The sequence below is a fragment of the Neodiprion virginianus genome, chromosome 5 (assembly GCF_021901495.1).
Source record: "Neodiprion virginianus isolate iyNeoVirg1 chromosome 5, iyNeoVirg1.1, whole genome shotgun sequence".
Taxonomy (NCBI): domain Eukaryota; kingdom Metazoa; phylum Arthropoda; class Insecta; order Hymenoptera; family Diprionidae; genus Neodiprion; species Neodiprion virginianus.
The window spans coordinates 6,901,764-6,929,653 of NC_060881.1; the positions used below are offsets into that span (position 1 = coordinate 6,901,764).

The 27,890-nt window shown below is 41.1% G+C and overlaps 1 protein-coding gene across 1 annotated transcript; it reads left to right on the plus strand.

Moving 5' to 3' along the window:
• The first annotated feature begins 411 nt into the window (after positions 1–411).
• On the plus strand, positions 412–27,507 carry LOC124305777 (doublesex- and mab-3-related transcription factor A2). Its single transcript, XM_046765571.1, has 5 exons — positions 412–1,482; positions 3,231–3,549; positions 23,514–23,932; positions 24,592–24,841; positions 25,870–27,507. Exons 1-5 carry the CDS (start codon positions 1,222–1,224, stop codon positions 26,259–26,261), a joined length of 1,641 nt encoding a protein of 546 aa, XP_046621527.1. The 5' UTR covers positions 412–1,221; the 3' UTR covers positions 26,262–27,507.
• Positions 27,508–27,890: the final 383 nt, after the last annotated feature.

A 27,890-nucleotide genomic window follows, 5' to 3' on the forward strand; every position in this document is an offset into this window, starting at 1 on the left:
GTATATATTTCGACGCATATACATGTATATGTGTATACGTATAGGTGCGTACGTAGTCGAAAATGTGTGCGACGTAACACAGAGAAAAATTGAAGGTAGAGGCAGGCATATATATCCCCTTTCACCGTGCCCCGTCTCGCCCCCGTCGTCCCCTCTTCCAAGTTTCGACGGTACAAACTCTTCAACATATCCGCGGCATCGGAGGAGCCAATGAGAAGTCGTGGTAGGCGTTGCTCGGTCGAATCGTCGACCGGATTGGCGGTCGTCTTGGGGTGGAACACTGTGGCACAGTGTTTTATTTCGCACGCGGGGGATGCCGGGTGTCGGTGGTGGGGCGGCTAGTTTCTATCATCTCTATACCCAAGCCCCGGGGAGGATGCTGCTGTAATTGTTGACAACTCGAGATCCCAGTCGAGGAGTCGCGCATTTCGGGTCGGACCTTTCCAACTCCCAAACGGCTCCGCTATTTTTACCAAACTTTGGTCTTTCCGGTGGAACATCCCTTGTTGGGTATCACACGACACCTCGTCTTCGCCCGCTATTCGTGCTCCGACTTTGACGCGGTTAATCGATTACTCAGTGAGACCAATTGGCCATAAGTTGTAAGATACGCGGTAGGAACAGTGACTGATAATAATCCAGTTGGTACTAAAATATACAGCACACATTTGTTGGCGTAGTAGTGATTCAACGGTTTTCAAATTCGTTCCTCTCGCCGGTTACTATCGAGTGTATTTTTGAATTTTAAACGTGCGATTTCAATCCTGCAGTGACAATTGACGTGATATTGTTTGAATCGAATTGCAGTCGCTGCATGGTCGACGGATATTGGATACGGTCCGTTCCCTTCATCTCCGTGGAGTGACAGAACCGGGATACAAATGAACGAACAAGTCCGAAAGTAAGGTGACATGGTCCGGCGATTCGAAGGGTTAATTAAAAAGTGATGCGGCGTGCAAAAGTGATATTAAAGACACGATGAATACGGTATAAGGAATAGAAGAAGCGTAGAGAACATTAACCCTTTCGTTCTCCGTAGAAATTTTTTCAAAACGTATCAAAACAAAAAACAAATACAAATATGCTCGCGGTGTTGAACTTCTGAAATCACAAACACGGGACTGAAAAACTGGACACCAAAAAATAGTCTATAAAAAACGGACCCTGAAGCGTGAACAAGTTATCACGTGCGGTTTAAACTACGTCCAAGAAAACGACGTTATGTCTCTACCTCGAGGGGTGGGACTCGGCGTGGACGTTGGCCAACTGATGCAGCAGCAACAGCAGCACCACGTTTTACCAGCGGCATTTTTCCTCAGAGCAAGTGCCGAGCGCTATCAGAGAACGCCGAAATGCGCTAGGTGCAGAAACCACGGAGTAGTTTCGGCCCTCAAGGGACACAAGCGTTACTGTCGATGGCGGGACTGTGTCTGCGCAAAATGCACCCTCATTGCCGAGAGACAACGCGTCATGGCTGCTCAGGTAAATACAGAGGACAATTAATTGCCGGATTCCCCTATCGGTCAGCCCTTTCTACGGAATTATATTCAAACGTTTTCGTTATACGAAGTTCAGCCCTTTAGCTGTATACAAGTCCCGGACAAGATGTTGGAATTGAGAGAGCAGATCGTTAGTCGATGGAACTTGTAAAGCACCGCCGGTTACTTTGGCACATGGTCATTACACTGAGAAAAATTTCATTTGTTACAGTGACTGGAAAAATTGAGTAAAACAGGTATCGTTAAAAAAACTGTTCGAATATTGTTGGGATTACGAAGAACGAGGTACGCATAACCATTTTGCGCTATCGTCGATCCTTTTTTGGTAATTGCAACGCAAAATCAGTTTGTGAGGTTTACTCTACTTTTTTAGTTAAACAAGGCTTCAACTTCAATTTATCGTTGCACGAGCATTAAATTTTCGCAACGGTTGCGAGAAAATATAGCAACAGTGATTAATGAGAAAGAATAGTAACGGATACTAGACTTTCCGCTAACGGCTAGAAAACTAATTTTCATTTTCTACCTAGAACTATATTTTTCGATTGCGGTAAAAAATGAAAATAGTTAAGGACTTAGCGGTAACCGGAACCGGAGTAATCCATACTTGATGTAAGCTGAGCATGGATTTTCCATACCTGGGAAAATTAGCGAAGCACATCTAGAGATTGGACATTATTGGTAGGCGAAGACTTGAATGGAATATGATTAAAAACTTTCGAAGATCATTATTGAGTTGGTAGCTTTGTTGCCTCGAATTTTATGGGTATCTATGTCTATAAAATACTTTGCATCGCATTGAAAATTGATTTCGTTTTCGTTTTTTAGAATTATTCCATTCATCCCAGAGTCGTCTTGCGCTGTGGTATAGAAATTTATTCATTTTACAGAGGCTGAAAACTAATATATTAGATTAATAATGGCGTCTAGATTAATTGACACAGCGATCCTTTCCATTTGGGCAAAAATGGTGACAGAAATCAACCGAGTCTCCATCGTGAATAAGTAAAATTTTGAACTTCAAGCTGATTTGGATCTTATTGAACAATAATGTATAAATGAGATTAATGTTTCGAAAGTGCATAAATACAACGTTAACAAAAATACCATGTAACCGTGATAGAGTAAATAAACAAATCCTTCTATAATGAATTCCATACCTGAAAAAAGTACAAGTCACCGGTCCTGCCGTACTGTAAGAGAATCGTTTGCTCGCGGTGTTGAACGGCGTTACGAATAGAAGTGCATAAGCGATGGTGTCTTGAAAATTTACCCAATTACGGTTAAACGCCTAATTACCTCCACCAAATGGTCGGTGAAAATAAAACCTCCGGGGTTTGAATAACGGCTTATTCAACGAATTAGTGAATACCCGAAAACCTCGAGAGTTCCGAGGGCTTATAACTCTTGCAAATTTTCCCTCAAACGTCACCCCCCCCTTCGTGCTTTACCACTCGGCGCATTGTGCCAATCTGAGGTCCGCAGGTTCCTTGGGAGTGTCGAAAGAAAGAAAAAATTGCGAGAAATGTTATACCTTTTATCCAGTCCCTTAATAGCGCCTTTTTATACTTCATTAACTTAGTTGCGAAATTTCCACTTCGCTTTCGTAACGTTATACGGGAAAAAATTAAGAAAACGATAATAAAGGTTTCGGAGTAAACTCGAGTAATCCGCTTTCAACTACCTTTCGCGGTGTTAATTTGCTCTTTTCGCATGTTGGCAACTCTCCAGGTCGCTCTGAGAAGACAGCAGGCTCAGGAGGAGAGCGAAGCGAGAGAATTAGGCCTGCAGTTGCAATATAGCAACAATTGCACACCGTCACCAGCCGCCGCCAATTTGCCGGTTCCACCCGCTGGCGAAAGCCCCGTTCATCCTCATCAGCACGCGCACTCAAATCCCACCATGGCGATTCCCCCAAGTTCTCAGCTTCAGTCGCAGCTACAGCAAACCCAACTCCAGGCAAGTTTGCAACAGCTTCGAGTACCGCAGGACGATTATCAGACCACCAATTCGAAGACCGAAAAGAACGAGTCGACGCGAACTTCTCCCGGTAAGTGAAACGATCCGCCGATCGGCGAAGTTCTAGTATGTCATCCTCATCCTTAAGGATCAATTATTATTTGCAACGATAAATCGTCATGCGATCGATTCAAAGACTGGTTCAGGGTAGGGTGATTCATTTTTCAATAATTACAATAATTGGTAGCGACGTATAAATATTTTCCTACCTCCTCCAGATTTTACGACAGTTATTTTCTCACCATTTGTCACAAATGTGTCGAGTGGCATCTTGGAAAAGATAAACTCAAAAAATTAACCACCTTAGTGCAGGGCTTGTTATTAGAAAATCCTGCCACCCGTCGTTCGTAACCGAATTTAAAGTTTTTTAAAATCCGATCACGTGTTGCGGAAACTGACATTTAACATGCGATTGGATGGCGTTGAAGAACGAAAGAAGATACGACAGTGTGAGATTTTTTAATTCGTCAAGTAGATCAGTTGATTGACACGCATCATCGTAATAAATCTTTCTTCTGATAACCCTCCGGAACATTGCTCGATATCAATCCTCGTATAAACCGGCATCTGCTTTGCTACGATTTCTATCGAGGAAACAGAACACTCTGTTTATCCTTCAACCTGCGAGGGTGCAGCAAACAAAGGTTCGACCAAATCTCGAACGAAACAACTTCTCGCAGGTATAAAATGCCACAAATGAAATCCTCACGTCTCACTGAACAACAATTTGTGCCAATCTCCAATCGCCTACAAGACACACCGTTTCGAACAAACTGCTGCACGCCAGTCTTTTAACCTGGTAGAGTAAAAATCAGCCATCAGCAAGATGAAAAATTTTCACTGTCAAGTATCTCTGCAAAATTATACGTATACACCTACACCTGCAAAGTTTGATCCGTTCTTATAAGACCGGGCTTAATTTCTGTGATCGGTCAGGTGAATCGCAGAGTCGTAGATGCAGTGTTTTATCGCGGTGGATTAGGAAGACAATGTGTAATACAAGTGCCTAATATAGTGGTAAAGGATTTAACATTGGGCCAAAGTTAAGCCTTCGCTAACGAACGGCGGACTTCAAGTGGCGATACAAGGGGTTGCTCAGTATTTGGCTATTATTTAGCAGGCCCAAAGTCTCTCTCTCTAGGCTCGAGGGTGTGTACACACGTACCTGCCAAGGTACAACCCAGCCACTATAACCTGAACTTCTCGCTCAGGACATAATGGCTTTATACCACAATTAGGCACGCGGATAAATCCTGCGCATACATAGATCGGTGGTGTTAGTACGCTCTCGTTGAATGCGGATGATGTATGTTTTATTACAAACGTATAGGAGGCACGTAGGTTTTACACGCATGTACGTACCTTACGTGAGAATGATCAAACATACCTAGCGGTTGACTTTTGCCGTGTAAGGTGGTGCTGACTTGTGAGTGGCTGAAAGCCATCGAGTACCAAGTAAGTACGAGGTGGGTAGGCAGGTATTGAGAATAGAGCAATAGTGCTCTGGGGTCACGTGACCATTGTACGTCGTCTCATTTTCACCGCGCCGTCGATACTCTCGAGTCCTGCTCGTTTTGTATATTATATTATATACCTACTCGCGAATGTCTTGGCTCGAGGACATGCAAGGAAACAAAGAGTCGTTAAGGTGGCTCTGGTAGGTATCGCTCTTCGAGGATTCTTTAACCAAGGACCTTTCACCGTAATCTTATTGCCGTTCTGATTATTAGCATAATAATGTCTAAACCATCCATGGAATCCCCAAATAGTCGAGTATTAAACCTGACGAAAAATACTCGAGCGGTGATCTTTCGTTGACTTCCGGAGATCCGGAACCAAAGTCGTGAACTGCGATTGGTTTTCTCGAATCTTCGCTTCTTGACGCAAATTATCGGTCCCGTTTAACCACGCGTATCTGCCGTGCAGAGAATTTCCGACAAATTGTTGATAACCAAAAAACAATCCGTAAATCGCATGCAGATCGTACAATCTGTCTCTAGTGCATCAATTTCGACCAATTTAGAAATTTTGAAAACCGTTCTTATCATTATCTTAAAGTTGGAACACAAACCGGTCCATTTATTGTTTCAAGGATGATTACGGCGAAACAATGGGGTAAAAATTTGTGAAAGATTATAACAGACTCAGTGATAAAGTAACCGTAAAATGCTTGGTCGTGAAAAAAAGTTAACGAATCGAAGGTTCACCGAGGATTAAACGATCGAGACACCAAAGTCTAGACTACACCTACAATACGAGAGTCTCGAGCATCGCAAGAACTAGTCTCGATGCAAATGTATATTTGACACAGGCATCGGTATTCGAATGCCCACCACGACGAAACCTCGGCACACCAAAGGCAGTACATAACCGACACCCACACTCGGGCGTATAGATGTCGTTTATCTATAATACGAACCACCCCCACGACGAATAAGGGACGGTGGGAAGGAAGAGATCGGAGAATACGGTACACTATAGCAAGCCAAGACTTGAGTCTGTCGAGAAGTTTAGCAGTAATTGAATTTCTCGGGCCAGTGCCTTCGGCCGCGGAGATGGTCTGGCGGTGCGCGTATCATTCTACCGAGTCTTTCTCCCTCTGGCTTTCTTCCCCCTCTTCCTCACCCTCTTCACGGGGATGTGTACGCGCACAGAAACGAAGATGTGTATACATGTATATACGCGTATATAGCCAAGCGTTGAATGGAAGGACACCCCGAGTTCCCATTCACCTTGTGGAAGAGACTCCGGTGTGTCGAGCGCGAGGTTAGAGGGTTGGTTTCGGGGGTGCGAGAGCGACAGAGAGTATTAACTTTCAGACTCCGGATAAAGTCCGGTATACGTAGTAGAGTTACGTACACCGCGAGGTGGGCAGTACATGGGGTATATATACACACTGTACATATACCTGTATTTCGGAGAACGACTTAGCTTTGACTCCTCGAGGGTGGTGGCAGCGGCTGTTACGGCATTGGCCAAGAAACTTTGTCCCGTTCTGTCGGAGACACCAGGAAATTATTTTACTCCGTTCTGATCTTCCCTCCACCTCCTCCGCCCAGCGGCAGCCGGGTGTACCTAACCGCGGCTTCTTCTTATCTTTGCGGGTCATGAGATATATTCGCAGCACCGGGCGTGTACAATATCACGGGAGCCGGAGAAGCTGCTCCGAGAGGAAGAGAGAGATCTACAAAGAAACCGCGCCGAGGAAGCGGAAGAAACACCGGGGCAAGGAACAAGTCCGTGCGTGTATAACGTATGTTTGTGGGTACGATACGCGCGTGTGTATATCTGCAGGTTTGTTCTAATGGGTACGGTGGAAACCCACCAAGCTTAGGCAAATACACACGGATATGTGACCTGTACACAAAATATGTACACGAAATCGGGGACGCCGAACGCTCCCGGTTCAGAGAATAATTAACCAAAATGGCCGCTGTGTCAACGCGTTCGATCGTCGAGGTTCGCGACATTCGGTTCACGACTCGCGTTACCAAAATTCGAACGGACCGATCCACTTGTATCTCATTCGCGCGAGGATAAATTTTTTAGAAAATATTTTATCATCCCAATTGCGGTAACTCAAAATAACCCAAACTGATAATGTACTCGTTATTGGCGAACCCAACTTGTTCAAAATCGATGTCAAGTTGGAAATTACTGATTTTTTCTCTCAATGTTTCGTTACGCTAACGTTACGAGCTTTAATCTCGTAGAAATAAAAAAAAAACCGTCTTGTATACAACGATTGTTTCGATACGAAAATTGAGGTGAATCATTGAAATGTAGGTACGTGGATTGTACACTGAGAGAAATTTTTAGTTCCAGTTACCGCTCGGTCCTTAACTATTATCATTTTTTACGACAACCGAAAAATACAGTTCTAGGTAGAAAATGAAAATTAGTTTTCTAGCTGTAACCGGAAAGTCTGGTATCCGTTACAATTCTTTCTCATTACGATCACTGTTACAAAATGGTTAAGCGTACCTCGTTTTTCCTAATTCCAACAATATTCAAAAATTTTTTTTAACGATATCTGTTTTACTCAATTTTTCCAGTCACTACAGCAAATGAAATTTTTCACAGTGTGTGGATTGAAAACCGGTAAAAACTGATGTTCGCAACATAAGTGAAATTTCCAACAATATGAAAAATATACTTTTAGAAAACTTGTATATCTTTAGATAATATTTCTTTCTTTTTTCAAACTACTTCTGCGTCAAGTATTCCGCTAAACATAAATATGCCTAATAGAATTGCACGTTTTCCTGATGATAAGAGAGAATGCAAGAGATGAAGATTTAAATAAAAAAAAAAAAAAAAAGTAACAGGTACGTACAGCATATACGAGGATTGATCGACAAAACGAGTATATATAATTGTAATTCAACGTGTGTCGAATGTTTGCAAAGAGCCGTGACGATAAAGGCGAAAAATTCATCGTACCTACAACTTTGCTTGGTAAATGTATTTTGATGCGGTGGAAACAGCTAGTTTAAGGTATCGCGTGTGCATACATGGTACATGTTTATAATCATCGACATGTAAGCACATAAGTCGTACGCGTGTAGAACAATCTTATATGCTCGACTCTTCCCTCGTGACTTCACTGACTCTCGGTACATGGTCGATGGTCGAGAGCGTGACACGTTCTCAAAGATGTTTGCTCAAGATTTTTACGGAAAATTTGAAAGCTGATTTTCAGTGTTTTCTTTCTTTTTTTTTTCGTTTCATTTGTTTTTTTTTTCTCTTCCTTCTTCGTTCTGCTTCTTGTTCTTCGACATCTTCATCCTCCTGAGTACACGACAAGCATGTGTATGTTGTTGGACATCGACGGCATGTTACGGGCGTATTACCTCGACAGCATTACATGTGACTTTGTGCACATTTGTCTACGTACAAGCAGCCGCGATTATTATGAGAAAACATTGATCTAAGTACTAAACGGAGGTTGGCAAACGCTGAGATATTTACACTCGTTGATTGTAGGTATGTTTTCAAGCCGAGACATGCGAAAAAGTTTCTTTATTTTATTTATTTATTATTTTTTTTTTTTTCATAACCTCTGATAATTAGCAAATTACTTCTAAAATCAACAGCTGTAACTCACCGCACGGAATATCAAATTTTTTTACGGATATATGTGGGCCATGAAATTTTCGACTACCTATATACATATATATGTATATATATATATATATGTATAGAATAAAATAAAATATGCGCTTTCACAAAATTTCAAACGCCTGAATTAATTCTCGTCCAGTCTTATTATATATATATATATATACTTGCAAATTCGCTATTACATTATCATAAACTTGAACAACTTCGAGTACACGAATTTTTCGATTTCAAAAATTCACATGCGATTACATCTTCTTGTATCTTACCGTACGTGCAGTATTCTAATTTTCGGCAGTGCTTTTCAAAGGGCAAGGTTTCACGCCACTTGATTCACCGTTTGGATTACATTATAATGTGTGCAGTGCGTATATAAGACGTTCCGCATAAGGGAAGCGACATAAATCCCTCGTCCAAGGACCACATGAAAGTAAGGATTACAAACGAGCGATATAATGGCCCGCGGAGGGTGCGTTGTAATGCGCTCTTCAAGTGATTTTTAGGGGCCACATTCGACACTGCACGTCGATTCCGGAGGGTGGATTTTCCCTTCCTAACCACCCAAGACTCCCACCGTTATTATTTTAAAATAACAAATCCAATACCGAGACTTGGTACTGGAATATCCTGAATCCAGGGTGCACGATAAAGAGACAACTTTCACAACTCACAGATTAAAGTTATCGAATTTTCTTGAAACTGGTTCATTTTCTTTGAAAATAAGTGACAATCAACGTTTCGAGTGTACAATTGTGTAAGAAAACTTGATGCGAGAAGAAAAAAGTCAGTAAGAAATTTGTTGTATACGTAAAGAATTTACTCATTCAACTTCAAAGCCGTGTTTCTAAATTCAACCAACCTAAGTTTAGACGAGATTGCACGTGACTTAAATTCCAGGATATTTAAAACTTTACGGCGGTTCGCGCCATCATTTGTGCAACGTCTATAATTTTACAACACTTTTAATAAAAATCATACACGGTTAATTTGAAGCAACCCTTCGCCTCGATGTTTTTCGGTATTAAATTTGCGAAATACGATACACGGCAGCAATCATGGGAATTATTTGAGGGGTGTATCCACACACGTGATATTTCACCGGAAGCCTTATCCGCAACGGCGGATGCTGGTTGGAATTAAAACACTGTCGGGGCGATCGGGGCTTCTTACTCTCTTCCTTTCTTTTTCTTTTAATTCCTCCACCACAGGCTTACTTTTTAATTAAAAACCCGTATCTTGAACTTACTTATATTGCATAGTATCCTATTACCGCCGAATATAATATATAAGTACATTATTGAATCGCCGGATCATTTTTACACCTATATTGTCTTTCACTCCGCCTGCAATGAAAGTGAAAAAAAAAAAATTTTTTTAAATCCACTACTCTGCACAGAAAATGAGGAAATTTTGATAAGATAGGGTTAAAAGATCGCTATGCGTACATATACTCTTAAATTTCAATGGAGGTAAAAGTTTATGATAATAAATAATCCGAAATTATAAATGAAACTTGATAATATAGAGTCGGTTTCGGTATATAAAAGCACCTACAGTTCGAGCTTTGAAACTGAATTAAACAAAACACATGCACGCCCAGGACATCTAGAATATATATATATATATATATATATATATATACATATGTCGATTTGTACGAGAAACCTTTAACTACACGTTGAAAATCCGAGCGCGCGAATCCCCTGACAAAAAAAAAACCTACAGATCGTACAACGAATTGACGCAGTCGTGCAAATATCCGTTGAAAGGACGCGCCATCCGAGTAGGTACGCGTGTATTCCAGTGGTGAAATAATCGTCCAAAGTGTAAAACTTTATAACTATGTCAATCACGGAAATACATGCTTCAAGAGCGTGGAAAAAATAACATCGTTATTCGTGTAGTAAAATTCAACGCGCATGTGCTACGATGCGCGAGCAACTGTTTGCCAGGGTGACCAACCGTCTTTAACCCTAAGAAATTTTCACGGTTGCAGTGAGTATCGAGCATAACCGTCACCGACGACGGTCAAGAATTTCGAGGTTATAAACGGTTGGACAACCTGTCAATCAGTTCCACTCGAATTGCATCGCGTGTGTATTAAATTTTAGCAGACGTTGCGATCGTTAGAAATTCGCTCTGTACAACAACAAAGTATAATCGTTAACGGATATATAAAGTATCTCCGTTTCAGCGAGCGCGCTGTTAAAAAAAGATTTAAAAGAAAGAAAAGAAAAGAAAACCGCCGACGAACGTAAGGAAATTCGAAGAAGCGGTAAAAGGAAATGAAAAAAAATCAAATAACCGAGAAAAGTAAATGAAATTACAAAAATCGCTATATTTGTAAACCACAGCGCACAGTTCACGTCGCGCTTTCAGGGTTATAAAATTCGAAAACAAAAGACGGCTGGGCGCGAAACAATTAAAAACGTTACGCCCGATCGCCCCTTGCCGCAGAAATCTCCTCCCACACCCGCCATCCATTCGTTTCCATCCTCAACCCGCTAACGCTAAACACACAAACGCGATCGCTTAGCGTACATACGGATGTATACGCACATACCTCTATATATGTATATATCAACGTATACAGAGACCCCCGGAAAAACCTCCTCTCGCCCTTTCCGACAGCAATAACAAAACACGCGCGGGCTGGCGGCGGAGGTGAAAACAAAAGCGAATCGCAAGGATTTAATGACTGATCGGCTACCCCCCCCCCCCCCCCCCCCGTCCTTTCCACTACGGACGTATTGGATATCTGGTAAGCGCGAGGTATTATTATATACGCGCAACCAACACATTCGATTTGAAAAAAAATTTATTTTCCCTCCATTTCCGTTTTCTCCCGTTTCGCTCGTTTTCGTTTTTTTTTTCTTTTTTTTTCTCTTTTCAATTCTTCCTTCGTCCCCCGCTCTCTCGCTTCTATTATTTTATTTTTATTTTATTTTTTTTTTTATTCTTTTTTTTTATTCCCATGCGAGCACGAGGGAGGGTTTCCGATGCGATTTATCGCCATTCTGCTTGCGTATCGATACGTAATAATGAGAGTCTTTTGTTTCCTAAACTCCCGCCGTACCACGAGATTCCGGATGAAGTCAGAGCCGCGTAGGCTTTCTTTCTCGTTTTCGTATATATAACCGTGTGTGTGTGTGTTTCGCGCACGATTATCGTGTAAATCGAAACGGGGGTTTTTTCTTTTTTTTTTTTTTTTTTTCAAGTACACACACACACACACGAATTATATAGGTATGTATAATATTTTTGCCGCTGTTAAATTGATCGTGATTTTTTACACAGTGAGAATCAGAAAGACACGCAACATCGTAACGGTGATGGAAATTTTCGTTTGTTATAACTTTGTCTTTAAACTTTGCTGCGGGTAATCTAGGATAAGAAAGAAAAAGAAAAAAAACACAAACATGCAGGTGAAATAAAGTTTGTTGAAAACGAGGAATAATTTTGCAATTGATGGATGGTTCTGAAAATAAATGCGGTTTCACCGAATAACCCAAATTAGTTTTTTGTCCGCTTCTTCGATTCGCTATTCATTGCATCGCTATGTTTATTGAAAAGAATTGCTTTTTTTTCGTTTGAATTTTAATTCAGTCGAGTAAACTTTTGGTGAAATTTCGAAGACCTTTGAACATTTTGAAGAATCTATCGATTTCTTTATCGATTCTCTCACGTGCAGTGTATTTTGTTAAAAAATCACGAACCTTCGTAATATATTATACTTTTCACACTTTTGCTATTGTCGCGTAACAAAAATGCGGGAAACTTTATTTAATATGTACACCGTAAAAACTTATTACCTGCGAATTACATCAGTTTTTCCTGTATAATTTTCTACAATACAACTACAATCGGATAAAATTTCTCTCGTCAAGTCCATACTCAGATTTATTTTCCCGAGCAATCGGTGTAGCGAGACATTAATCGATCAATTTTATTTTAAATTCTTTCAACGGTTCGGTGCAAATCACTTGAATTCGCACTATTATATACACATTCAATTAATTGGCGAAGGGATACAGCGCGGTTTACACCGGCGTACATAAATCGATATAAAACGTTAAACCTTCGTACCGCATATATACACACTCTTCGCAGTTCACTCGATTCATTCTTGCCATTGACCGTCCGATCCCGGAAAAGCTCCGTGTTTATAAACCATGTATATACCATATATGTATACATATACTTTTACATTTATATACATACATATTTGAAAACAGGGGAAACAGCCACTCTGACGCGAAGTCGGGCACGGCACGGAAATGCTTTGGAAACGGTTAGAGTTAATTGGAGATCCTTGGAGATCCTTGCGGGAGGAGGAGGCGAGACTCGAATCGCGGACCCTCCTCACCGAAATAATATTGTATATCAGCGACGAACACACCCTCAACCTACTTCTCAACTCACCCCTAACTAGCGGTGGATATACGCATGCATGTATGGCGTATCCGGCATTTTAACGGAGCTCAAAAGTCCAATGGACCAATTATGACCGATTTCAGGCGATATATATTGCACGATCGCGTAATTTTTCCAAATACTTTTTTGATTCTTCTTCTCCCTCGCCGTTAAATATGAAGTAAAAGAGTGAATAAAAATTCATTTCATTTGTTATGGTAACTAAGGAAATTCAGGTAAAACCGGTATCGTTAAAAAAATAGTTTGAATATCGTTGGAATTACGAAAAACCAGGTACGCGTAACCATTTTGCGCTAATCGTCGATCCTTTTTTGCTAATTGCAACGCAAAATCAGTTTCTGAGGTTTGCTCTACTTTTTTTGACTAATTTTTATTTTCTACCTAGAACCATATTTTTCGATTGTGGTAAAAAGTGAAAATAATTAAGGACTGAGCGGTAACCGGAACAAAAAAAAATTCTCTCATTCTACGCTTATCAAGAAAAGAAACGCAGTGTAGACTTGAACTCTGTCAAAAACAAAATAGCGAAAATTTGAAGCAGCAAATCAAAAAAACTACGGCTAATTAAATTGAGATTTCTAATCGTTTCTGATTTCTATTTATAATTGTAATTTTCTGACGTATAATATAAATTATGAAGTGCTTGATTCTTTGGGTTTGGAATCGATCACGATCCAACACAATATCCCATACCTATACGTTGTTTGCCCTACGGCGTTCCGTCGGTTCCTCATCCCTGTAAAACCATTTTTATTCGAGATACGATTTTTGAAACGTGCTCAACACCGTTTGACTGACAGTAGACGGAGGAGGAGAAGAAGGATGAGGATGAGGATGAGGAGGAGAAGGAGTACTACTCACCTCGCCTCGAGAAGCAGATGTTAAATTGCATCTGGTATATCAATTCCCCTCGCCCCTAAACAGCCCATTGCTGCACGCCCGGCGTTATAACCTATATACAATTCCATTCCTATCGAAGTATAACCCACAATTCCAAGGGTCCGCGGTGTCTGCGGTCTATTATTATTATCATTATAATTATATATATATATATATATATATACATATATATACATACACGAGTGTGTGCGCGCGTACATGTATATGTCAAACCACCCTCCGAGCAAATAATATAATAGCCATTATGTGCAAGGGTTACCTTACACAATGCGAGAGTAGTCCGTGTTCTATATACGAATTTCGATTCGCCCACGCAGAAAAAGAATATTACACGATGCTCTGTAATAATGAAGTTTCACCAATTGTCCGTTATATTGTACGCTTGATATGAATATGATTGTACTCGCAACGACAACGAAAGAAACAAACATGTAAAAACTATATATCATTTGTGGAATATTAACTTGACAGACGAATGATGAACTTATTGTTTGATTTTCAAGTGTTATTATTATTAGTGCTGCATATAGTAGTGTTTCTCACCGTATGGTATGAATGTAAAATGGTTCGTTTAATTACGCTTGTAAACACAATTTAACGTAATAAATTCTCGTAAATAATGCATTAAACAATTCGGAGCGTCTGATTTTCGGTAGCGAATAATCAGTTGAAATATGTTATTTAATCACACCAGAATCGGTCGAAGTTTTGGTGAGAGTGTAATTGAGAAAAAAAAAACAAGGAATGCGGCAAATAATTGTAAATGGTGTTTTATAAAACGATCAATCTAAGTTATCGATTCAGTGCTCCGAATTGTTCGACTATACACAATCGGCTTCGTTGCAACGAACTTGGATTGCTACGGTGACCGATACAGCGTAAATTTTCCTAATCGCAGTAAAATAAAATTGAATATCCGATGAGTAATTTTATTCTGCAATTATCACAGTGACAATAGGCAAGAAGCTCACCGTTTGAAAGATAATATACGATGCGAAAGTAGCGTGAAAAAGTTTTCCTTCATTGCGTTGCAGGAATAACGGCCAAGGGGTGATAAGAGGGTGCATAGTCTAAGAGGCGATAGATCGACATTAAGTTATTTAACGACATTATGAACAATAGAGGTTAATAATTTATTACACCTCGGAGAGTCATCGACCGTGAGCTATAACCCGAAGCGTATAACTCGGCCCGTCCAAACCGCGTTTCGAAGGCGTCGGTGTCGTCTCGCTCCCTGGCTTCAGAGAGTATGGAATGAAAAGGCACGCCGCGATATAATGGACCGGCACCAAGCCGCTGGGGAGAAGCAGTGTAACGCCTTCGCGGAGTAATTTACTGTGAAACTCGGCTCGGCTCGAAGCGATGTCGGCACCCCCCGAGGTATCTCGATGCCTTGTGACTGAACCCTGCCTGCCGGTGTCCCGATCTGCGATTCGACTTCGAGACCCTTTCGCGAGTGAGATAATTTTTGGATGGGGGTGAAAATTCGCAGGGATCGATATTTCGAATGGACGGTAAATCGAAATTTCAAACTTGCGAAGGTGAAATAACGAAAGATTAATTGTTCGAATTTCTTGCTTTCTTTCTTTTTCCAAGTGTCGTTGATCGGTAGTCATTCTACTCAGCAGTCATTCTAATCAGTGAGACTTTTGAAATTCAAGGTATCGAACAGATCGTCTTTCGTTATTTCATTTTCACGTGTTTCAAATTTCGATGTATCGTCCAATCGAAATATTGAACGTTCCATGTTTTGACTCCACGCCATAATTTTCCTGTTTTCGTCACCTTGGGTAACATAATAAAGGTATTGGTTATGATAGAATATCACATTTTTTGATTTCTAAACGAATCTTTACGTTTTTGAACCATCAGAATCCGTAAAACAGATTTTTTGAAACATGTCGGTCTGTCCGTCAAACTGGCTAAAAAAATTTAAAACTTACAGGATTTCACAACTATCTAACGAGCATGAAAAATTTCCATGTCCCGTTTAATTTGAACTTCCGGGTCTACCGGGAATAAATCGATTTTCAATGTTTTACCGACGAACATTTATTTTTTTCTCCTTATTGCTTTTTCGAAATAAACGATTATGTTTATTTCGTACATTTATTAAAAAACGAAAAAAAATATCCGATTTTAATTCTTCTCCCAAAAGCTTTTCATTTGGCTGCCAACTCCTATCAGTTTCAGATTTTTCACTCGGCAGTTTTCGACATCCACGTGGAATTTTGTCTTACCAACCGTCAGACTCTTCCCTTTTCATGGCGATGAAAAGAACCGCGAAATAAATTTTTTCCCGGCTAGTTTCTCCCGAAATTTACCCACGATTAGCTATAAATCGTTTCGTGAAGTGTTTTAATGTCTACAAGCGGATAGAAAGCGAAATATATGCTTGGTAGTCACTGCTGGTTTTTGACAAATGTGCAAGTCAAGTCGCAAACATTCGGTTGAACGGAAATGTAAACCGTAGTTGACAAAGCAAACAAATCGCGAATAAGTTTAAGGAAAAAAAAAAATGACCCCGAGTAAGTTTCGTGAATTTTAATACAAACAGGGATTAACTTGGGTGACTTTCTCAGAGGCCGCAAGAAGACTCAGTCTTTAAAAAAATAGCAAGCAAGGGTAAACCGTAATTTGTATCAAATCGATCAGCGAACACTTCCTCGAGTAATAACTGTACATTTAATATATTCAAACTTAAAATAAAAAACAATCTTCGAATCATGCACGTGAAAAAAGTCTGTTCGATTTACGTGCGCGACGCTAATTATATGAACAGCACTTTTTTGGATTACAAATTACTTCAATTTCGGTATTTGGCAATATGAAAGAACATTCGCGCATGCAACTTTAACATACAAACAAGTATAATTCAATAATTCACATAATTAGCGTCGCGCATGTAAATCGAACAATTCTTTTCCCGTGTGGTTGACCACATTTCATCTTTGAAAATCAGTGGCTCGAAACAATTATACGACTGTATCAGTCTTGACTTCAAAGTGTCCTAATCGCTGTATGACGCACCCTTTTACAAAATGGGCACTCAAAGTAAAACGTCTACGATTCCACATGGCGTTCGGTAAAAAATTCGTAAGAAATTCAAAGACAATTCCAGGTAATTTTCAGCTCACTCAACGACATAAAAAGTAGAATATTTCCAAGACACAAGGAAAATTCAAGGATAGTTTCCAGGACTTTTAATGGAGAATTAAAATTCAAGGACATTTCCAGAACATTTTCAGGTCATTCAAAGACATTAGAAATAGAATATTTCCAAGACACAAGAAACCTTCAAAGATGGTTTTCAGGACTTTTGATAGATAAGAAAAATTGAATGACATTTCCAAGACCACTGAACGCCATGTTATACCACAGGAGTAAAAACTGACCAATCGGCTTTCATTTAGATGCAACAATGAAAACACCGACTTGGAACAATTTACAGACATAGGTTTGAGACGGGGTTTGGACGAAGAAGGAGAAACCCTGTAGAGAGAGAGAGATGAGACATGGTCGGGTAACGCTTTCGGTTTTGCTCCTGAATGTAATTTACCGCTTCCAGGGTGTTGTTTGCTTCCGTACTGTTCATTGTTCGGTGCACCTAGTACCTACCTACCCCAGGCTCTGGGTCACTTCCACCGCAAGCGAAACCCTGAATCTAATTTATAGTGATGTTTCGCGTCGTCCACAGTTACTTGCAGGGCTATGTTCCGATTCCTAGTGTTCCATTATGCAGTGGTGTGTACGCTTCTCGTCGTATATCTGTACCGCCTCTAGTACGCATTAATACATAGAGAGAGAGAGAGAGAGAGAGAGAGAGAAACGCGGCTGCCCGTGGATCAGTGTATGTGTCTGTGGTATTCTGAATTATTCAGCATTGTCTCCGTTGACGCCATTGTTCCCCATCTCACCCAGAGCACATCTCGCGCATCTGCACCTACGTATCCATCCCTATATGACTTCGAACAATTCAACTGCACCATATAAATATAAATTATGTCTATTCTCAGGACCAACTATACATCGACGATAAATGAGAAGAATACGACCTCGAAATATACATTGATATATCATGTGATGTGAAATTGGAATGATTCGTACTGTTTCGTTGCACAGTTTTCGAGTTATCGTAACGAATTCACCGGTACCAAAGTTTATTCCGTTCTCAATTGTTGAGTGAAAGTTGTTCGAACGGTTTGTTGTATCCGAGATTGACAACCGTCGCAATAATTCCTCCGTCGCATCGGTACATGTAACTACAGTAACGAATATACATACTGTCAATAGTTTCATAATCCTTTACCAAACATGCCTAGAAGCCGAGGCCATTAACCAAAGTGCTGATCCATCGTGAAGTTGTTAATTTTACACCGGCATGACTAGCAGACTGAAATATTGTAAAATTCTGTAATATAATATAATGTATTCGCTTTCGAATGAACGAACGGATTACAAGATGAATAGTCGAAAGGAATTTGCCGGTATCGGTGACCAGAGTAGACGGTTATTATATACTCGCGACACTTCCAATAAACTCAAGTTTTATTAGTTATTGATATTCCGAAGGTCCGCGGCGTAACGACGCGAGGAGGAATGCAATATCGCTGAGTTAATGTGTTGCCATATTCCATTACGGGGTGAAATCCACCATTGCTATACTACACGTCCACTGTTCTACTGTATTTCCCTCCCCCCCAACCGACGTCGCCGTAGTTCCTCGCCTGCCAGAATTCTGCGCGGATACATATTAGGGCGCGAGTTATACGGACGGTTATTAAAGTGTCTGACGATACCGTCTCGTCCCCCCTTTCCCTCCCCATCCTCATCCTCATCCTCGTCCTCCCGTTATATCCACACCCTGCCGACACTTCGGCAGTGCGAAGGACGCAAGCCGCGGCAAATTCCACGCGTGCCAACGCAACCACCGTGACCCGAGGTTCAACCCCTATTTCTACCCACCCCATGGTCGTCCAGTCACTCTTATAACGATCATCCATGACAAACATGATATATAACCGTCGCGCGAGTCGAGTTTCAGAGCTTTCTCCGTCAACGAGATTTTTTAACTTTCAATTAATTGTAGCCAAGCTGCCGAGTGAAAATCGCTATACTAGAGTGATTCATTTTTTAACCGTTTTTTTTTTAAGGTGCAATGTGAAAAATTTGTTACAAATGCTGGTGTATAAATTGTCGTAAGAACTGGAGGTGGTAAAAAAATATTTTTAGGTCACTACCAATTGTTGTAATATTTTTTATTTATTCTTATGTATACAGCTTACGGACTTACATATATATTAGTTTAATTTTTTTTTTGTGTCCCGATCAAATTAATCGTTCACCAATCAACAGCAAACTCCGCCTAACTATTCCGCAGTTGGCTGTTCTCGTATTTTATCCGAAAGATAAATAAAAAAAGGAGTATCGCATCACCTTAATGTCATTATTTCGTTTTCAGTACCAATTTTTATGAACAATGATCAATTGGACCACGATACGAAAAAAAGAAACTAATATATATAATAAGGTCCGTAAAGTGTACACATAAAAACGAATGAAAAATATTACAATAATTGGTAGCGATGTCTAAATATTTTCCTACCGTATCCAGATTTTACGATAACTGTGTTTCCAGTATTTGTCACAAATTTTTCGACCGGTGCCTGAAAAAAAAAGTTACAAACCGAATCACTCTAGGCTATATCAACTTACTCTTCTTCTCAGAGACCGGACTTTGCGAGTTACTCCAAGACCCGTCGTACGACGTGAAATTTCAAAGAGTTGACGTAGTACAAAAAATGAAAATTCAATATTGAATACGTGTCGTTAATTTTGATACACGAAAGGCAGTGAAGGGCGCGAGGCAAATGGTGTATATAAGAAATACTTCGAAGTTTCTACTCGAACAGAGACCTTTCACTGTAGCTGTCCGGTTACCGAGTTTCCCCATTTTGAAACTGGATAATGTAGATACCCGTTCAACAACCGTTAAAGAATGAGTAAACCAGTTTTTGTATAATGTAATTTATATATCATCGTCGTCAACTCATTCGGCACAGACAGATCCGTTGGTGGAGAGGCATAGAAGGGTGAGGAGTAAAACTCCGCCCATCAAAAAGTTGCAGAATATGGTTAAGTAGACCTTGTGAAGTAGCTCGATGTGAATTAGAAGTTGGCTACATATGGCAACCATTTTGAGAAAGGGAATCGAAGGTATAATTCAGTGCGTGTATTACGTGACGACGTACAGGCCCGGACAAAGGGTGATATATGTTATTTGTAAACGACGCCGTATCCTGAGCTTTGAGTATATTTAATCCCCTTGGTGTCGGAGAGGCGGCGTTGGGGGGGGATATTACTTTCGAGCCTTGACACGATATTGTTAAAGTATCGCCCCGACTGTAAAACGACACTTGCAGATCTAGGGGTTGTATTTCAAGACGGGTGTAGTGCGCTGTAGTAATACGGTGAAACTGCCGGCAGTCTTTTTTCCACCTCCGACCCCAAGAGCCCCCGATCCGTAACCCCTGTGACCCTTGGTCTGAAAATTCCGTCGCGCGACAGAGACACTCGGCAAGGGTGGATCGCTTCCCCCGCACTAGTGAGGGTAATAAAATCTTTTCCAGCTAAGGAATACGCCGTACTTCACGCACCAGCTTCATATTTATTTTTCGACTTTGGATATCGTAGATACGTAATCCGGGATCGGGATGAACCGAGGAGGATGCTCAAGTATTACAAGTTACAAGTTTTCGAAAAACGTGGGGGTTTATCATCACTGTCAATGGGAAAAAAGCAGTTTTAACTACCTTCTAAGATTTTGGTTCTTTTATCGATAACCTCAAAAACTCATCAATTCTTACCCTGGTAAAATCGGGGATTTCAATAATTCGTATTTGAGACAATAATTGATTTTCAAACGAAATTTTTTCCACCAAAGTTTCACTTGCTATAAAAAAGATTTTAATTACTTCCAGGTATTTCGAATAAGCTCGACAGTTTCTTACGACTTAATTGTGTTCGAAAAACGATCCCAACTCATCAGAAGTGACCGTCGTATATATATATATATATAATACAAGTCATATTTGTCCCGCAGGAAAGTCCCAATACCCTGCAAGTTGAAATCGGTTTTAAAATGCAGTAAAGATATAACCATTCCTAACCGAAGCACGTGTTACGCGTAGGCGCAGACGAATTACACGACGAATGCAGAAGTGCACGAGTGGTTATAGTACTAATTGACGTTGTAACGGGGGAATAACCGGAATGAATAAATCGAACGAATACTCATATATAATATACATATAAAATGTCGAAATTGGCAGAGGTGGATGAATTGAAAAACAGTCTCCTCGGCGCACGTACGCTGAGATATTTAACACTCGAGTGGTCAGCAAGAGTAAATTGAACGTGCATTGAATGACTGACCAACCCAGCGAAACCCGGCATCCCACCCTCGCGCATTGAGACGCGGCAAGCTCTCGAGTATGGCTTGCCGATGCCGATATCCACCCGACGCGGTGCTCACTTGGCGAACGCGAGGTCCGTCGGTTCCTTTCGAAGGGTGCCACGCGTCCCAGGGATTGCCCGGGGAACCCCTGACCACTCAACTTATTCGTGAGGTTGTTAGAAATAATTGCGAAAGCACTGGACAGGCCTGTTATACACAGAAGCAAGCCAACTCGTAGCGAGGTAATACCTACGTCCATGTATCTGCTCTTTTTATACGAGCCGCAGAAACAGAAAGCTTTGGTTATATTCAAGGAATTGAAATGAATCCAAGTCAAGTGTGGTGTAAGGTTGTACCCCGGTGCTCGATCGCTTGTTAAAAAGTTTGACCAACCGGTCGGTTAACTCTGGACCTCGATCGACTGGCGTGGATTTAGACGAACGCACACCGCCGTATGCATCCATCGACGGATATCAATTGACGAGAGGTCATGATGTAAGGGAAATAAGGTGCGTCGGAACTGAAGAGATCTTTAAAGATATCACGTAAATGGGTTACTTATTTATTTGCCAATGCCAGTTTGTGCAGTAAAAATTTGCAAAGATAATAACGCGAACGCAAATATCAAGCCTTTATGACATCACCTTGGATATGTCTTCTAATTGGTTCGACTAAAGCGTACGCGCATTATTTCACCTTATTTCCTGACATCGTGAACGAGGTCAGAGAATGTAGCTGTAATATAGAATCGGGGCAAACCAGCTGGGTGAGTCAAGTTTAACAGATTATGAGGAAAACGTGAGTGAGTCATAAATACAGTGTGCAGGTACCTACTTAGAAATACAGCGTTCAAGATGTGCCAAAAATAACAGGAAATAATAATAATTCCAGTGAATCCGTGTTGCGGTTTTTTTTTTTTGTCAATGTGCAAAGTCAACTCGTACCGTGCACGTTTCGTTGAAACATCCATGGCCGCACACTCTCTCTTTTTGTTTCTCCTTCTCTTACGGCGCGGTTAATAAGTACTCCACACCATCAGCTGTAAACTCCCCCGCTCCCATGCTTTGGTAAATACGTAAATTGAGGGAGGAAGAAAGGGAGGAGAAGTTTTTTTTTTCTGGGCGAGGCTGTAGGCACCTACGTTAGGTTACGAGTGCAGGGAGAAACTTTCGAGTACCTTTCCTTTGCCAACTCCCCAACCGACCGCCGTACAACTAGCGGTGAGTTAAGGATGCATTGGATTTTTAGCCCTGCTGCCTTATACTTGTTAGGAAGACGCAGTAGAGTGTGAACGTACAAAATGTTGCTCACTTCGTGGTCCATTACGAGAAGGACTCTCGGTAAACCAAACTACGTAGCGCGGTACTGGAAAAGTTCGAAGTTTCAAGTTTCAAGTTTGCCGGGGAACCAAGGGTATAGGAAACTTGAGACTCCCCCTTCGACCGTTTCAAAAGTTAGCTACTAGAACCAGCGTTTGCACATTCGAGAACATATTTCTACTTTTTCATCTTCTTTTTTCCTTTTTCTTCTCCTACTTTTATTTACGAATTTATAAACAGTTTAACTTTCCTCGCGATCTGAGTCCAAGTACACGTCGACAACTTCCGTCTAAACGAAGCGGTACGAGCGTTGCTCGACCGGATTGGAAAAGAAAGTAATCAACAGAGAAGAGAGGGGAAAAATGGAAGAAAGCTTGTAGGAGGATGGGGACTTGTGGTGCACAAGGTAGAACCATAAGGTACAGTGAAAACCAGTTGAACGGTTGGGTGAAATAGGTTCAGGAAAAACGTTTACATGCATGGGTACATAGTTGATAATTAGTCCAAGTACTTGAGGACTTCTGTCGACTCCCAGGATCCGAAAAGAAAAAACACAGCAGTGTACTTGTCCATATTATAATTCACTACTGTACGCGAAAAAGTGATGTTATATGTGACAGTTTGAGAAAATTCAACTCAGCATTGGACGGGACAGAATTACTATCCAAAAAATCAAAGAAATAGAGTCATCTAAGGACTGATCCATCGTGACGTTCGATATTTTCAACAGCTAGGAACTAACGCCTTCTTCGTTTTTCTTTCAAGTTCCAGGTCCAAAGCGCGCCAGAATCTCCGTGGACTCAACAGGCGAGGATTCGGAGGATCACGACTCGGCCGGGGATCACATGCACGAAAATCATCCCCTGGAGCGTGCCGGAAGCCGGCACCAAGTGCCCAATCCTTGCCCGATCCCGAACTCCGCCTCGACCGACTTTACGACAGAACTGGAGGCTCCGCCGTCAAGGAGGAGTACGAACGGCTCGGAATCTGCGAGTCCTGATCCCCGAGATTCCCCGGTTGAGAACACGCCTCCCTTGACACCGGCCCTAACACCGCAACGCGAGGATACGCCTGCCCCGGAGAACCTGAGCCTACGTAAAACCGGAAGTCCTCAGCCCCAGCAGACGCCCCTTCAGACAAACCTTGTTCAGGCTCATCACAGCCCACCGCCTCATTCGTTAACGGTAATTGTTGACTACTTGTACTGGATAAATTGCTCGAGTTTTTAGTCTTGGGAAGGTATGGGCTCATTCTGGAGAAAGACACTAGGCTGAAGTCACCGATTCGTGGAAGTTGGAGACAATATCGGGAATTGCTTAACGTAGTATGAACGGAAACCCAGTTTCAGTTACGATGCCAAAAATTAGCCAATCAGTCACCTACACCCAAGAATATTTCCGCAAGCACTTAATTTTGCTTAATAATATCCCAGACAGCACAAAACTTAAAACCGTCGAAAAGACGTCGAAACGATGTCTTACGCGCCATTATTTTGTGACGTCTCGAACGCCCCAAGGACACCTTTTAGATGTGAGGATATTTTTTCGACATAAAGATATCTTTTGGGCGTCAGAAAATGGCGCATAGACACTCTTTAGACGACTTGAATATTTCTACTGTCTGGGATAGATGTATATATATACGGGTTTCAAACAGACGCACTGTCAAATTGTAACCACCAAGAAAGAAGCAAGTAAAATGCAACGGTAATTTTCTTTATCTGTATAAGATAAGCAATTACACGTCGACAAAAACCCTAACGAATTCAAAAATGTCCAAACCCCCGACAGTAACACAGTAGATATAACGCAGTCTAAGGATCATCTGGGGTTTGGTATTTCAGACAGCAGCTCACTTTTCCCCATACGCGCCGCTTTACGGACCAGCGGCAAGTTCGCTCTACTGCGCCCCGTCTCTCTACCAACATCAGCATCAGCACCACCTCCAAGAGCAACGAGATTTGCAAATGCAAATGCAGGGAATTCAGCACTGCAATTTGCAGATTCAGCAGAGATCGCCAGTCGACGTACTCCTGCGAGTGTTTCCGGGTCGTCGTCGAGCCGACGTCGAAGCTCTGCTACACCGATGCAAAGGTACGTACGACGCACCGTGACGTGCAAGATCACCATAGCGAAACGTAAAGTGCCTAGGTGTCGATACCTTTGCCTTGTACCTAAGTTCATTTTGGCAGTAACAAGATCACCTACGTATTATACCGGTTACTTCGGGTATTGTTGTTCGTGTACCCGCGTCTGCTCTTGTCAATTTTCAATACGTCAGTAAAATTGCAAAAATCGACGCGTGACGTTCCGAACTGTCGATCAGGTATCGTTTGCTTGTAGATCATTAGAGTGCCCAACTTGACAGGTGCAAAGGTGTTAAAGGTACACAGGGACACTTTGGAATGAATAGAGCTTGTTTCGATACTGCACTAAAAGATCTTCATTCAAAGTCACGAGAGATTAGCGTATCTCCTATGCAACTTCGTTTAGCCTCTCACTGTTATTCTCAAGATCGAAGATAACTGAAGTTTCCCTCAGGCATACAAATATCAAAAGTATCAATGCGATAAGAAAACCGACCTTACTCAAAATTTTACCTCACTTGAAACTTATTTGCGGTTCTTTCTACGCGTAACTTTTGTACACAATGAGTCCCACCATGCCCATATATAATCCAATGTCAATAAAGTACCTTCACGTAGGTAGGTAAACCTAGAGTATTTGTACCTGCAGCTACGTAGATGCGCTATAAAGTACCTATCCCGTTGTCTGGGTACTAAATATAAAGTACCTTTCACACTCTCTAAATTTCCTTGGAGCGAAAACTGCGCAACTCGCACCATGAAGTGAACACATTTACTCTTCAATCCTGAACTTTTCCACTCCAAACGTTTGGAGTGAATAATATCACTTTAAATTTCACTCGATTGGAGTGAATATTGAATACTTCACTGGAGTAAAATATTCACTCGATTTGCAATCGCGCATTTTTCATCCTCGTTCGGTGATTCTTCACTCCATTGGAGCGAACTGTCACTCCAAGACATCGAGAGAGCAAGACCTTGAAGGGTGTACCCCTCTCACGACTTCTCTCCAACCTTCTCCTTCAAAAATTTCAGGTGACGTGGTCTCGGCGATGGAAGTGATGGTCTGCGAGGACGCCCTGCACCCAAAATCGGCCTTTTCGCCACTCGCCGGGGCGCTGGCGTCGGCCGCAGCCGCAGGACTCGCAGGAGCGGCTTCCAGCGCTTATTCGCGCAGCGCCTACTGCACAGCGGCAGCCTCCCTAGCCCAAAGCCAAGGTCTACCGAATCCCAATTCAACCCCACCAACCAGACACAGATTCCTGGCGGCCCCTTACACGGGGACCGGTTACCTCCCCACGGTAATAAGGCCGCCGAATCAGGGGCCCCAGGACTTCGGGGGGCACAATAACGGTGCGAGTACAGGCGACGCCTACAGAGAAATGAGCCCCGATAACGCGAGCGACAAGACAAGCTACTCCGAGTGATACATCGGCGGCTACTATCAGCACGCTAGCTTCTATCAGTAGCCGCTTATCGCCAAGTAAGTGCAGACAAGAGGTTACCAAAGGAAGGCCAATTCGCAGTGACGTGATACAGTTGCGGTTAGGAAAGGAAGGCGTAGAAAGCGCCGCGGAATTTAAGGTGATTTAAGGTGGTTTAAAAGAGGCATGACGAAAACTTTTCTGAACTTTACTGACTCTCACCGATTAGACTTTCGGACTTGGCGTCTGCTGAGAGGATTTTGGACGGTTTTTACGAATGATATGACGGAATAGGTAAGTCGCGCTGCTGAGCGTGACGTACCTATATAATATAATTATACATATATATACACACACACACACCTGCATACGTGTTGAATCATAAGTATGGCAGTGTACTATAAGGTACGAGTATTTATTTTAGCTTTGACGAGATCGCAATATGTGAATGTCCGTCTATGCGTGGGACAAAAAAATTGTCAAATATGTCGCGTTTCTATATACCTATGTACATGTATTACTTATGCAAGTTTGGTAAAATAATATTACGTAAATTTGATAAGTACTAATACATATATGTATATATATATATACGTATATATACATATATATACATATAGTTTTTAAGAGTTATACGATGTAAGCTTATATCGCACGAATTATATTAATATAATAAACTGACTGCAGTTACGAGCTGAAATATATGAATAATTATTGTTATTTGCAAGACTTGTGTAAATGGAATAACAAATCACTGAAACTTATTGTTATACACGTATGTATTTAATTAATGAAACCCGAGTGATACAAGGAAAACGGAAGAAAACGGAATATAAATAATCTCTGTCAAGTTCTAGAAGCGAATCATATACTTTTTGGCGTGTACGCATATATGCATATTTGTTGAAAAATATAGTATATAAGTACAATTCGGTACTAATATGTATATGTAACATATGCAGACGACTGTATAGATGCGATAGTTGTACCATTATTATATTATTATATCATATACATATATCATAGACAAGGTGTAAATAAACGAGTGCTAGCTAGCTTTACAGTGTTATTAAATTAATCAATGTTATCCAATATAAATATATATATACACAAACATATATATATATATACACATATATATATGTGTGTATAAAATAGTATATCGTCTACGATGCGTTTAGCTAAATACCGAAACAGAAATTAATGGACTTAGGAAGAAACAGAAAAGATTAAACGAACAAATAATAAATTAAAAACACAAAAAAAAAAAAATAATGTACTACTGTACCGTACAACTATGTATAGCCCAAAATAAACAATTAATTAGTAACTCGGTCGTGTGTTATCAAAAAATTTACCCCCGCTTGTACTTCTTTTTCCTCCATTTTCGAAGAATATTCAGTCACTCTGATACTGACTATTTAAACGTGGGCAGACAAAGGTGTAATATACGTATATTGTATATGTATACATTTATTTATTTATACACATATATACGCTATAAGGCTAGACGATGCTTGTTAAATCAATTAACGCAGCGCGTCGAGAATAAAGCCGTGTTTACAGTAATAATCGCAATAGAATACAATTACGACGGGACCTGGGGGTCTTCTCCTTGAATTAAATATTCAC